Source organism: Xyrauchen texanus, chromosome 30, assembly GCF_025860055.1.
Source record: "Xyrauchen texanus isolate HMW12.3.18 chromosome 30, RBS_HiC_50CHRs, whole genome shotgun sequence".
NCBI classification, from domain to species: domain Eukaryota; kingdom Metazoa; phylum Chordata; class Actinopteri; order Cypriniformes; family Catostomidae; genus Xyrauchen; species Xyrauchen texanus.
In genome coordinates, this window is record NC_068305.1 from 3,991,369 (window position 1) to 4,006,852 (window position 15,484).

The following is a 15,484-nucleotide window of genomic DNA, read 5'->3' on the forward strand; positions in this document are numbered from 1 at the left end:
ACTTTTACCTCACAAACTCATTCACTCATAAAACTCTTTCTATTTTCCCCTTCACAATGGTTCAGAAATACATTTCTTCTTAATTTCAAGATTTGGTTTACTCTGATTTTATGTGGCTGTGTTGCTCCAAGGCTGATGTTAGCTGTTAGGGTGGGGAAAAAAATTGATTCACTGCTACTTTGTGTATCTCAAACAATTATGGATCGATCCACGAAATCTCATTCATAATTTTAAATAAATTATTCATAATTCTGGTAATTGAATAGCATGCACAAGACAAAACGCTACAGATACAGATGGCATGCCAAGTGCCTTACAACATGCAATAATGAATGGATGTGCATCTGCAGTAACATATTGTATACTGGAGTCTTCAATATTTTAAAGTAAATAACAAAACAGTGTACTGCATCATGTATAAAGGGAATTGTAACAGTATAAGGACAGGCAAGGAGGAGGCGGGAAACGGCTGAACAGTAAACGTAACTGTCGAACTGGTGCCTCTGGCTCCCCTTTATCTCACTTTCCCACCGGCCGCCACTGGTCGGTCTAACCCTACCACCCCCCCACCCCCCCGGAGAGGAAACACTGCTCTTCTGGCCATCCTGTCTGCCAGTGGTCCACCCTGCCTCCTGGGAACCTGGGGGAGAGACGAGGGGAGGCGGCGTAGGGATAGGGAAAGGTCACAGAAATAAATGTATTTACGCAGGAATCACAATCACAGGACAAAGTGTTTATTGCACTCGAAAGCTGATTATTCTTGTGCACATCCACAGGTGTGGCATTTAATTTACACTCAATGAAAGCTGCAGAGTGACTCTGATACCGGGTTACTCCCCCAAGATTTCCCTAGTTGTTAGTGGGTTTGTGCTCACTACTGCCCTACAAAGTCAAAATGTGGATAATAAAATATTCTCACTCGGTTTACTCTGAATCTGAGCACAGCTGATTGAAACCTGTCTTTCACAGGAGCGGTCAAAGAGACCAGGGGCCTCATGTAAAAAACTTTGTTTGGCTGTACAGTACTGTGTTTCTGAACTATCCAGACAACCAACCCCCAGTCTATCCAATGGTCCGTTCTACTTCTAAATGTCCGTCAGTATCCTATCTGTTTTAAACCATCTGTTTTACCAGGCCATTCCACATCAGTAAAGTGCACATCACAGATTTATCTAAATCCGAATGCTGTCCTCAGAATGTGATTTCTATATTGTACAACACAATTTGAAGCTAACAACCTTTTGGATACAAAAATATCATGAGCCAAGAAATCCTCACTGTCATTAAATGTACATTCCCTCCTTATTATACCACGGGAAAGTCTTCCAAAAGCATATCACTTTTTTACACTTTATATTTGAATGGCTTATTAATTAGTCAAATTAACACTGGATAGCATTTAATTATTATTTGTGTGCTTAACTCCATACCTTTTCATTCTAAATGTTTTGCATTAAATGAAAATCAGAATATAGAATCAGTCTGTTCATTTCATGACTTGTCCAGCTGGAGTGGCCAATTGACACAAACCAATAAAAAGTGTGAACGCACAGTCCTGTGCGGACGGTGCACACATATGGCAAGTTTATTTTTTACAAATCCAAATGTGTGTGAGGGAACTTGCGTACGCAACGTTTATACATCAGGCCCCAGATTTAATACATAACTCAATTTTGACAATATGTGTAGTTACTGTGTTTAGCCTTTGCAGGGTACACTAGTTGAGTCTTTCAGAACCAGTTGAAAAAAGGCAACTCTTAGGTTTGTTGCTGTTATTGTAAGATATTTGAATATTGGTGTTCTTTGAGTTGGGTTTCTGTTGGGTTGATTGTCCCATCCAGAGATTTCTGCCTTATAAAGTGAACCCTACAACTCAAGTCCACAGAGAGCAATAGGAAAGAATGCTGTAAAACATTCTGCATCAAGATTTAGCAGTAAATGTATTTTTAAAATCATACAGCTATTCACTTACCATGGCATCACAGATCAAGTTCCCTAAATTACATTCACGAAATCGACATTCCTCAAAAGTTCCATTGAGATACACCAGAGTTTGTCCCACATACAGAGAAGAGTAATTGGCCAGATTCTTTTTCCAGTTCTCCAATTCAGCTTGAATGATTGGATCTAGACAAAGATATTTCACAGGTTGATAGGTAGATGCACAATTTGTTGGGTAATCACTAAGGTACACTGTAGTAACATACAAATGTCCTGTTACTCACAAAGATTATGGTGTGTAATGTATTATGGATTAGAGGTTGCACTGATTTTTTTACATCATTTCGATTTCACCATTCACAGTGCTTCATGAGAGTGGGCGGCCATTGACAACCTCTTTTGTCATGACAATTTTCCATGGTAAGAGGAATCATGCTTGTGGCCACTGGCATATAGTGCCACTGGATGAAGTATATATCATTTCTTAACCTCAGAGCTCATTGCACATTTTGAAAGGTTTATTCATTATCACTAAAAATGTATTTGTCTATGGAGAAATGAATAGGATTTTTACTTCCAGAAATTGTTGCGCTATATTGACTAAAGGACTTTTGGTTACTATGGGCTTTAAAAAACGGACTTGCATGTTTTGAGTATCCTCACCCGGTGTTATAGAGCTATCCAGCAGAATTGGATTGCCTGATGACTTCACCACATCCCCGTTTGAATCAAACGTCACCTTTAGGAATCCCAGATATTTCCCAAAGGCATATGCCTGCACCACTGGAACCTGACGGCCATCCTCTGATTTCACCATGAATGGGTATGGACCCACAGGAACCTCTGTAGACGGTGCCGTTCCTACACACAAAATGAATAGACCAAGTTTAAGTGTCTTTTTTCTTTAATTTATCCTGTCCTAGTTTAATATGCAGAGACAACTGCACACCTTAATTTCAAAGATGGGACAGAGTCAATGTAAGACTGGGAACATTGAGGAATGTTCAAAACCCATGGTTGGTAGGTAACAGGTGATGCTATCATGGTTTGGTATAAAATGAGCATTCATGCATAGTTGCTTACGAGCAAGGTTGGTTTGAGGTTAACCAATTTGAGAAAAACGGCACAAGCACACATCCCAACATTTTGAGAAAACAATTCTCAATGTATGATTGCAAAGATTTCACCATCTAAAGTCCATAAAATTAATAAAAGATTCAGAGAATATGGAAAAATCTGCATTTAAGGCATGGTCCAAAACCAATACTGAATGTCCATGATCTTCAAGCCGTCAATCGGCACTGCCTTTAAAAACCCACATGTATCTGTACTGAGTTTAAATAAATGGACTTGGGAATACTTCGGAAGATTGTTGTCGGTAAACAGTTTATCACTGCATCTACAAATGCAGGTTATGACTTTACAGCTCAATAACATCCAGAAACTGCACCATCTTCTCTGAGATGGAAACATCTGAGATGGACTAACACAGTGGAAAATTGCGCTGTGGTCTGACCACCTTTCAAAAATGTTTTTTTAAATAATGGATGTTGTGATCTCAGGGCTAATGAGGACCATCTGGATTGTTACCAATGCAGAGTTCAAAAGCCTGCATCTGTCATGGTTTGGTGGTGTGTTACAACATTTTCCAGTACATTTCCACTATTCACAACACTAAACCATGCAAACTACAATATTAGGATATTTTGGGCAGTGAAATGTGTTTAGAATCGAATGGGAAAGTTATGAAAACTTCACATAACTAGTTGAATTTAGTTGGTTATGATTTTTTACATTTATATTTATTCTTTATATATACAGCATAAATATATGTATATATAAATAGATATATACATATATACTGTATATGTTTTTTTTAATACCACTGACTCAACGAATACACATGCTTTATTTATATCTATGACATTTTTGAAGGACAACTAAGTAACATTTTTGACTTAATATTATAAACACCCCTAACGGATTCACTTTACGGCCTTGACTCAGTCTTGGCTGTTAAGCAGTCTTAAAGGGTTAGTTCCCCCAAAATTGAAAATGATCCCATCATTTTAACATAACGGCCATCCACGTGTTCACTGGCTTCCTCTCTCTTCTGCTCTTTCGCGTTCGTCATTTCTCACTGGAGCTTACACTATGCCTACGTCATATGCCAGAACTCCACTCTCTCGTGAACGCATGGACGGCCAGTGATTAAAAATATTTAAGTTATAAATATGGATATTTTTCTTACAAAAACGCATCGCTTCACTTCAGAAGGCCTTTATTAACCCCCTGGAGCTGTATAGATTACTTTTTTGATGGATGGATGCGCTTTTTTAGGCTTCAAAGTCTAAGGTACCATTCATTCCGATTATAAAGCTTGGAAGAGCCAGCATATTTTTTGATATAACTCAGATTGTGTTTAACTGAAAGAAGAAAGTCATATACAACTAGTATGGCTGGAGGGTGAGTAAATTATGGGTGAACTAACCCTTTAAGTCCAACTCAGTCTTGATTGGATAAAAAAAAATTCTCGAACCCAACCCTAGTGCATTCATTCTGATTAACAGTTTTTATTGATTCATACAATTAACAAACAAAATAAAAACATATATTTACAGAATCAACATTTAATCCCCAATATTACCCCTCCCCCTCCCAATCCCCAACCCCGACACTCAACAAAGATCAAGTATACACACACACAACAAAAAATAAATAAAAATAATAATAATAATAACACACATTTTTCCCCTGAGAGAGAGTCTTGTGTTGTGTGAAGCTGAAAAGAGGACTGTTTATTTGAGTGATGTTAAAAAGCCGTCTTATGTTTTGAGTGAATCTGTACAGCGATTGCTGTATTTTTGTGAATAAAACTGACTCATGTGAACTGTGGAAACCGGTTCCTGCTTTCTCCTTCATCTACCCAACCTGAACCTTTGTTACGCTGGTGCTAAAAACCGGGATAAGGAGGAAGGTATGCTGCTTTGGAGTCATCTTCGCCACTGGAGGAAGTGTTTCGATTCCTCGCCAGCATCCATCAGGCACAACACCAGGCCCTCATGGATCTGCGGGCAGAGCAGTGCTTCGAGGCACTCCTTCGAGACCAATAGGAGGACCACAGGCGTTGCAGAGCTTGGTACCCTGGCTGCAGCGAACCCCAATGTGATGCTGGCAAAGATGGGGGCGCAAGATGAGCCAGAGGCTTTTCTGGAGTTCTTCGAGTGCACGGTCCTAGCTCTGGAATGGCTGTGGGCGCAATGCGCGGTCCATCTCTTACCGCTGCTGAAGAGGGCGTCCCAACTCACGGCCCAACAACTCCTGGTCGATAACCTCCTGAGGTACCCTGAATTGAAGAAAGCCATCCTGCAGCGGGTCGGCCACAGTCCCGAAGAGTATTGATGGCAGTTCTGAACCCTGACGCTTAGCGAAGTTAGCCAACCATTTGCCTTCGTTCAACAGCTTCATGATGCCTGGCGGCCTTAGGGAATTGACCCGATTGAAATACAGATATAATACAATTTTGTCACAGAAAGTGGAGTTTTGGTTATTCAGTCATACTTTGAGTCAGGGGACAAAGCAGGGAAGCTTTTGGCTAGATGTATAAAGCAGAGAGAATCTTTTCCCGTCATTCCCTTTTTTTACCTCGGCCATTGATATTAATATTGCCTTTAAAGAGTTCTATCATGATCTTTATAGTTCCAAGTCTTCGTCTACTGATGAAGATATTAGAAACATTGTGGAACCATTAGAACTTCCTTAATTGACGACTGAGCAAAAAAATTCTCCTGATTATGAGATAAACTTAGAGGAGCTTGACGAGGTAATTAAGGGGCAGATGGTTTTGCCACTGATTTTATTTAGATCTTAGGCTACAGAACTTGCTCAACTTTTGTTAGAAGTTTATACAGAATCAGTAAAGAATTAAAAGATTCAACCATGACACAAGCCCGGATGAGTCTGATTCTTAAAAAGGACAAAGAACCAAGCAAGTGTATGAGTTACTATCCAATTTCCCTTATCCAGCTAGATTTTGTCAAACATTTTGACTAACCTATTCAGAAAAGTTATGAATTCATGTATGGTTGCTTATGAGCAAGGTTGGTTTGAAGTTAACCAATTTTGAGAAAAACGGCACAAGCACACATCCCAACATTTTGAGACTAACAATTCTCAATGTATGATTGCAAGGAACTAAGAGTTCACCATCTAAAGTCCATAAAATTAATAAAAAATTCTTATACATATAGATCAGGTGGGGTTTATTTGGGGCTGCAACTCTTCTGATAACATTAGGCATTTCATCAATATCATGTGGTCAGTGATCAGACTCCGGTCATTGCCATCCCACTTGATGCCAAAAAGGCGTTGGTATGGTAGAATTGGATTATCTTTTAAAGATTTTGGAAATATATGGGTTATTGGATGGATAAAGTTACATTTACATTTATGCATTTGGCAGACGCTTTTATCCAAAGCGACTTACAGTGCACTTATTACAGGGACAATCCCCCCGGAGCAACCTGGAGTTAAGGGCCTTGCTCAAGGGCCCAACAGTGGCATCTTGGTGGTGCTGGGGCTTGAACCCCTGACCTTCTGGTCAGTAACCCTGAGCCTCAACTACTGAGCCACCACTGCCCCGAAAGTTACTTTATAGACACCCTGTAGAAATGGTACAAACAAATGGATTAATTTCAGATGGATTATTGGATGGATTATTCATGGATTATTTTTCTCTGGAATCTGTCTTGCCCTGAAACCATTAGCAGCCGCAATAAGAAAGGAGGACCCACCTTCCAGCCGGGTGCCTTCCAGTGGCCCAAACAGGGCATTAAGTATTTGGGTATTTTATTCCCAGCAAATTTGTCTGATTTAGTTAGTTAATTTTGACCCTTTAATAAAAAGGTTTTCGAGCGATGTGAGCAGGTGGGCTTCATTACACTTCTTGATTATTGGGAAGGTTAATGTTATTAAAATGATCTGTTTCCCAAAATTCAACTACATGCTACAGTCATTCCCTATAGATTTTCCCCTCTCTTATTTCAAGCAATATGATAGCATAGTGAAGTCTTTCATTTGGGATGGTAAACACCCCAGATTACATTTTAGTAAACTGCATAGGCCAATTGACAAAAGTGGGCTACGCCTACCCAAGATTTTGTTTTATTATTATGCGTTCGGTCTCATTTGGCTAATTGGTCGCTTCCACCTGAAAGAGCCTCGAGTTTATGGCTAAACCCAAACTATGCGATATTAAGTCTGCTGGTCAGAGGGGATTGTGGGACACTCCCTCCTCCAATACCAAGTTTAGATCTTTTTCCCATAATCTCTTGAGAAGTTGAAGTTCCGTCCCTCAGACTCTGAATTAGCAGGGAGTAATACACTGATGCCTCATGACATTTTCCAAAAGTAATAATCACCACTCCCAGAGTATCTGCTGCTTTAGGGGGGTGCAAACTACTCCCAAAAACAGTAGAGAGCAGATGGCGCAGCACAATCCACTCAGACCAGCAAAAAGGGGACTTGTAGATATATAATTTGGGGTTCAGCCATATGCGAGGAAACATTTAAATAAATGTCCGAATTAAATACTCTGGACACTTTTGTCCACACCGAGTGCAAATGCAAGACAACAGAGTAGAAAGGCTTTGCAAAGGCAAAATAGGGTCAATAACTTCCTGTTTAATAGAAAACCAGGGAGGGGCTCTCTAAGGTGGAAGAGACCAATGAGCCAAATGTCTAAGACAGAATGCATAATAATAAAACAAAATCTTGTGTAGGCCTAGCCCACCTTTGTCTATCGAACTATGTAACTTATTGAAATGTAATCTGGGACGCTCCATTCCAAATGAAGGACCTCGCTATGCTATCAAATTGCTTGAAATAAGAGAGGGGGACATCTACAGGGAGAGATTGTAGCAGGTAGTTACATTTTGGAAAGCAATTAATTTTAATAACATTAACTTTCCCAATCATAAATAAATGTAATGAATCCCACGTGCCACATTGCTCTAAAAACTTTTTATTAAGGGGAAAAATTAACTACTAAAAAAATATATTTATCAATAGCCTATCAAATGTGCATTTTCCAGAGTATTTACAGTAGTCCTCTGTATTGCTGAAGCACAGCACAGTTAGAGAGGGAAATAAACTGCAACAGGATGTACAGGGCCTAGACTAAAAAAATGACTTCGGAGCCATTGGCTCCTTAAAGGGTAACTAAACCCTAAACCAACTTTTTTTAGTTAATGATCTGTAAGAATGGGGCTTTATTAGTACTGGTCATTGATTCAAGTAATTTTTTTGACATTTGTGTATAAAGTGTTTTAATTCTACAATATATGGTCTAAAAACGTCTGAGTGCTTCCCTCTTCAGGTTGAACGGTGGCTACTGCAGTTGAATTTTCCTATTGGCTGTTTGCGGTACTTCGTGACGTAACCGGTGACAGCTGACGTAAGCAGGTTCCAGCTCACCACGCCCTTGGTATGAGCTACCACGCCCATGGCAGTATAAAAACCATCTTGTTTCGTCAAAACCACTGTAGCGAGTCAGGAGTTGGAATTGCGAGTATTGAAAACGATCAGGATAGAGTATTTTAGCATCTATTTAGCATAGCATTTATATAGTTATTTAGATTATTTAGTGTAGTCTAGGTAGTTAATTAGCATATTTGTTAGTGTAGTATTGTTAGAAGCATAGTTAGTTAGTAGCATAGTATTGCGTCAGTTAGGACTCCTAGTGCATGGACTCCACCACCGCAGCGGCGTCTTGAGGTGAGTGATCATATATATTTGAATCACAATTTATGGTTAGGCTAAAGTTAATCCTCCGTGGTAGACAAACGCGTCGGAGCATTTGCTGGATTTTTTCACATAGCGGCAAAATATGAATATGCCTACAGAGCGCGCGCTATTGACATCAACTCGATAAAACTCATTAGATTCATGTACATGTCGTCTTGCGACCGTGTGAGGAATAATAATAACATAATAGTAATACTCCTGGAGAAAATTACCACTCCAGTCACTCTCCATTTTAGAGTCTGACAGCAGCTGTCAATTAATCCGTCACTACGGGTCTCAGGTGCACGCCCCAGCTCAGCCCAGCCCTCGCTTAGTCCCTCTATCCCCGCTGGTGTCTGCCCACTTTTCCAGCATTTTTCAAATATTGCTAGTGGGTGGAGTCAGACTCTGAGCAGGGGTTTAGTTACCCTTTAACTGAAACATTAAGGAGCCAAATGGCTGTTTTGTTTGCCAAATCATATAATTGCTTGATTTAGATTGTTGTTCAGAAACAAGATAGAAAGCAGAATGAGACCGCTAATAACCCATTAATCTGAGGTTTAATAAACAGTATATATAGTTAAGAAGGTAAGGTTGCATTCCCTTTGTCTCATAAATGTTCACACCCCTTTCATATTTTATACAAATATAAGAGAGAATGTTTTTTGGGGATTTAGTCCTGCCCTTCAGAATCTACAGTTGAATTCAGAATTGCACATACACCTTAGCCAAATATATTTAAGCTCAGTTTTTACACAATTCCTGACATTTAATCATAGAAAACCTTCAGTCTAAGGATCACTACTTTATTTTAAGAATGTGAAATGTCAGATTACTAGTAGAGATAATTATTTATTTATTTTATTTCTTTCATCACATTCCCAGCGGGTAATAAGTTTACATACACTTTGTTAGTATTTGGTAGCATTGCCTTTACATTTTTAACTTGGGTCATTGTTTTGGGTAGCCTTCCACAAGCTTCTTACAATAAGTTGCTGGAATTTTAGCCCATTCCTCCAGACAGAACTGGTGTAACTGATTCAGGTTTGTAGGCACCCTTGCTCGCACACAATTTTTCAGTTCTGCCCAATAAATCAGATTCTTTCAGGGCTTTGTGATGGCCAATCCAATACCTTGACTTTGTTGCCTTTAAACCATTTTGCCACAACTTTGGAGGTATGCTTGGTGTCATTGTATATTTCGAAGACCCATTTGTGACCAAAATGTAACTTCCTGGCTGATGTCTTGAAATGTTGCTTCAATATATCCACATAATTTTCCTTCATCATGATGCCATCTATTTTGTGAAGTGCACCAGTCCCTCCTGCAGAAAAGCACCCCCAAAACATGATGATGACACCCCCATGTTTCACAGTTGGGATGGTGTTCTTCGGCTTGCAAACCTCACCCTTTTTCCTCCAAACATAACGATGGTCATTATGGCCAAAACGTTTTACTGTGGGTATAGATACTTGTCTACCTGTTTCCTCCAGCATCTTCACAAGGTCCTTTGCTGCTGTTCTGGGATTGATTTGCACTTTTTGCACCAAACTACGTTCATCTCTAGGAGACAGAATGCATCTCCTTCCTGAGCAGTGTGATGGCTGCATGGTCCCATGGTGTTTATACTTACGTACAACTGTTTATACAGATGAACGTGATACATTAAGGCATTTGGAAATTGCTCCCAAGGATGAACCAGACTTTTTTCTGAGGTCTTGGCTGATTTCTTTTGATTTTCCCATGATGTCAAACAAGTTTAAAGTTAGGCCTTAAAATACATCCACAGGTACACCTCCAGTTCAGTGCACCTTCTATCAGAATCGAATTGTCTAATTGTCTATGGGCTTGACAACATTTTCTGGAATTCACCAAGCTGATTAAAGGTGCAGTTAGCTTAGTGTATGTAAATTTCTGATCCACTGGAACTGTGATATAGTCAAATAAAATTTAAACAATCTTTCTGTAAACAATTGTTGGAAAATGAATTATGTCCTACATAAAGTAGATGTCCTAAACAACTTGCCAAAACTATTGTTTGCTAATATTAAATCTGTGGTTAAAAAATAAATGTATCTATTTTAAAAATGCATATAATATATATATATATATATATATATATATATATATATATATATATATATATATATATATATATATATATATATATATATATATATATAGATACATTTTAAAATAGATATATATATATATATATATATATATATATATATATATATATATATATATATATATATAAAATATGCGCTTTTATAACTGTGACATTAATTGCCAATTGCCTACCATCTGTAAGCTGTTAGTGTCTTAACGACCATTCCACAGGTGTTCATTAATTGTTTATGGTTTATTGATCAAGCATGGAAACATTGTTTAAACCCTTTACAATTAAGATCTGTAAAGTTATTTGGACTTTTACAAAATTATCTTTAAAATACAGTGTCCTGAAAAAGGACATTTCTTTTTTGCTGAGTTTATAATATACAACTAACTGTTGTATATTATATTATAAAATAAAAAATTCTTAAAATAAAAACAATTCACTATAAAAATATATTATATACTGATATATATATATACACTGTACATTACCACTTATTCTGAGTAATGATAATTGCACTACGCAAACAGCGCTCAGTTTTTTGTATAAGGTGCAATTTATAATGAGCCTAACATTGTAAAGAGGCATATTCATGCTGAAAAGAATGACAATGATCTACTGTAGCACCTGGTTAAGCTGAACTGCAGGTGGTATGGTGTATAACCTTGAAAAACAGGTGTATTTCTTCAAAAACAAAATGTGTTTCTGTTAATTAATAGTATTCTGATGTGAGTCCTTGGTGTGTTTCCTTTGTGCTGGCACGTATCTTTGCTGCTGTGGTGTGCCTCAGTAAAATACAGGAGGCATTTCCTACAAAGATACTCTTAATCAGTTATTATATGAATGGTGTATTGTTCTAATGAGCTGAATGTATGATATCTTTGCAGCTGGTGTTTTCTTTCATTAGTCAAATGATAATGTGTATGAGCAAACAAGGCCGCCTCATTGTGAGAATGCGCTGAAATGTAAGACAAAGATAAAAAGTATGTGATGAGGACATGGCTGTTTGTCTCTTACGCAAATGGTTCTAGGAGTTGATGTACTCTGTCCATGAACTGTAACATGAGGTCAAGATATGAGAGGCTACCAAAGATATATGTTTCTTTTCAATAGAGAGGCGAGGATATATGTTTCTTTTTAATAGATGGGCGAGGGATCTCCCACCAATATTCAATTAACAATGGCGAGGGAAAGAAACAAGGCAGTGACCTCGTTAGTCAGAGATAATGGGTAACAAGATAACAAAAAGATATATAACTGACAACTTAGGATAATGAGTCAGAACGGACAGCTGACCGGTCTCATGTTTGTGGTGTTCAATAAACTACAACTTTGGCATCTGGAACTCAAGACTCCGAGAGTTTTCTTACAACTTAGAGAAATTCATCGCGATTTTCCACGACAGTGGCTAGTAATAAGAAGCAGGTTTTTCAGCAGAAATACCATGCACAAAAGTGGCACAACTGTTTAGTGAATTTGCTCCTTAAAGTTTTTTAACTTTTCTAGTTATACAATATAACTCCGTTAATTGAGTCAATGACTTGATACATACCTGTGTACAAGAATGTATTGGTGTGCCCTCCAATCACAACATCCACTCCACGAACTTTCTTCGCAATAATTTGGTCCACTGCGAATCCAGAGTGTCCGAGGGCAATGATCTTATTCACACCCTGAGTGATTAGTTTATCCACCTGAGTTTGTAGAGCAGCAACTTCCTCTTCAAACTGAAGATGTGGGCCTGTAAGACCATATAAATGTGGTAATTTCACTGCTGGGCATTACCCCAAACTATATACCCACCTATGGCTCTTTGACATGATGCTCCTAAGACTGAGCACACGTAAAAGTACATGAGCATTCCTAGAATAAATACAATTTTTATTTTCTTTTTTCTTTTTTGCATGGCATTTCATTCATGAATATTTTTTGATTTCTGAACTCTATTTGAACTTGGTAAGTGGATAAAGCTGTGGCGACAGTGAAGGGAACGCTCAAAGCTCAAAGCTTTGCCTAACACCCTGTCTATACCAGGCACATCAATCGATGTGACGCGTCACAATAGCCTGAGGCTGTCTACGTGGGATGCATAGACACGAACATTCGAATCAATCTAATTTGTGTAGTAGCCCAACACGTGGAGCATTAAATAGAGTGCAACACCCATTTATTGTCGCTTCCAGTGTAGACAGCATAATTATTATAATGGGGTTCTATTGCTTTTGATGCGACATGATTCACGTCTGGTATAGACAGGGTGTTATGGCGACACCTGGCATTCAGCGTGTAAATGTCACACAATTTCTCATTAGCGGCCCAAACCCTCAGTCACTATTGACTTTCATTGCATCTTTTTTCCATACAATGACAGAGAATGGTGCCTGAGTAAATTATGACAGAATTTTCATTTCTGGGTGAATTATTCCTGGTTACTGTTGTAACCTCCGTTCCCAGATGGAAGGAACGAGACGTTGTATCGATTGTAGTGACACAAGGGGTCTCTTCTGAGAGCCTCGCGTACCTCTGAACTTGAGAAAAGGCCAATGTCAAGTTGGCAGACAGAATTTGCATGCCCCGCACCTGGACATACGGGTATAAAGGGGAGCGGGGAGCAAATGACAGACAGGTTTTCACTGAGGAGCCGAGAATACGGTTACGGCACATTAAAGTGGTAGGGATAGTGACTTGGCAAGGGAAACACAACGTCTCGTTCCTTCCATCGGGGAACGGAGGTTGCAACAGTAACCATGACGTTCCCTTTCTGTCACTCACTCGACGTTGTGTCGATTGTAGTGACACAAGGTGTCCCACTTCAAAACGCCATGCACTAACCCATGTTACGTGACTGTCGAGCCAGGTGCAAGCAGGCTGTTTCGTGCTAGAAGCAGCTCGGTAGGCTGCAGGTAACCCTCCCCAACACCCCCAATAAAAGGTTTCATATACCACTCTTAGATTCCGGTACCCGTACGGGAACAGGCGGCATGACTGCTTGCTGGTGCAAGCCGAAAACCCGGTCGAACCTGTCAAAACACGCAACGAGACCGACTCAACCCTGACGCCACACTTCTCGTAGAGTTTGCTCGAACCTGCAAGGGGGTTACGGCCTGGGTGTGATAGGCTAGGGATATAGCATCAACAACCCAATGAGCTAACCTCTGTTTGGAGACGGCGTTCCCTTTCCGCCGTCCACCAAAGCAAACAAAGTGCTGCTCAGAGCATCTAAAGCCCTGTGTGCGGTCCATGTAGTTATATACAAAGAGATCTATCTGTGCCCTGCCGAAGCGGCCCCAAATCAGCTGGACCACCTGGGGGTGGAGCATCCACTCTCCGCTGAGCGCAACCTGACGTGTTGCGGTCGCCCGGGAAGTGAGTGGCGAGCAGCGACCTGAGTCACGGCAGACTGAGTTTAACTGCAAACAGAGAAAAGAGAGCTTGCTTTTTTCCCAGTTGACCTGAAGACCTAAGCGGCTGAGGTGTTGGTACCTGTGGGCACACCTGGTACCTGTGGGCACATAGTAACTCTCAACAGCGCGCTAGGATGAGCCAGTAGTCGAGATAGCTGAGTATGCGGACGCCCACTTCCTGTAGCGGGGCAAGGGCTGCCTCTGCGACCTTGGGGAAGACGCGAGGGGACAGGGACAGGCCGAAGGGGAGGACATTGTACTGATATGCCTGGCCGTCGAACGCAAACCATAAGAAGGGTCTGTGTCGAGGCAGAATGAAGATGTGGAAGTACGCGTCCTTCTGGTCTACTGCCACGAACCAACCTTGATGCCGAACGCAAGTTAGAATTGGCCTCTGCGTGAGCATTTTGAATGGGAGTCTGTGTTAAGTCCAGTTGAGAACTCTCAAGTCCAAGATTGGCCGCAACCCACCGCCTTTTATGGGTACGATGAAGTAAGGGCTGTAGAAACCCTTCTTCATCTCGGCTAGAGGGACAGGCTCTATTGCGTCCTTGAGTAACAGAGTGGCAATCTCTGCTTGTAAGGTGCTGGCGTTCTCGCCACGCAACGGGGTGGAGCGAATACAGCTGAAACGAGGTGGGAGCCTGGCGAATTGAATCGCGTAGCCGAGATGGATGGTCCTGGCCAGCCAACGTGATGATCATTTTGGACATACCGGGTGGGGCCTCGCGGCAGGGGGGAGCAGATAATAGTGCGTCGGGAGGCAAAAGCACGTCCCGAGGCTTGTGTGCTGAGAAAAAACTCAAATCACTTACCTTGCTCCAGTCGTGGGGCTGGGCAGTCGTAGGTCTGGAGGCGAGTTGGCCGTGTCTGGGGAGCTGGGACTGCAAAGTTTTGCATCAAGCGCGAGGGTTGGGGGGAGGACGGAGGGTTCCAGTCCAACGCTCACAGCGACCCGAGAAAGCATGTCGGCCATCTGCACGTCAGACTCTGACCGGGTGGGCTGGCCCGAGGACGTGAGTCTGGTCAGGTGTTCAGTGTCAGACGCCTGAACGCTTTCCGATACAGCGGCGATGTCGTCATCCAGACCTGGCTCCAGGGATGAGACAAACTGGCCGTGAAGCGAGCCGCCGGCGCCCTGAGCGCAGACGGAAGCAAACAAGCGTACCGGGGGGCGGGTGGTTTGCGGGAATGCGCCTCCATCGCCAACCGGGTCGTCCTCAATCCTGTCGGAAGA

At 40.9% G+C, this 15,484-nt stretch overlaps 1 protein-coding gene across 1 annotated transcript in view; it reads right to left on the bottom strand.

Moving 5' to 3' along the window:
• nt5e (5'-nucleotidase, ecto (CD73)) overlaps positions 1-15,484 on the bottom strand; it is a 38,979-nt gene that overhangs the window by 13,030 nt on the left and 10,465 nt on the right. The window contains exons 3-5 of the mRNA XM_052098290.1: positions 12,396-12,584; positions 2,605-2,802; positions 1,973-2,127 (exon numbers count right to left, since the gene is read on the bottom strand). Coding sequence (XP_051954250.1) covers positions 1,973-2,127; positions 2,605-2,802; positions 12,396-12,584 — 542 coding nt within the window. The remainder of the gene's footprint in view (positions 1-1,972; positions 2,128-2,604; positions 2,803-12,395; positions 12,585-15,484) is intronic.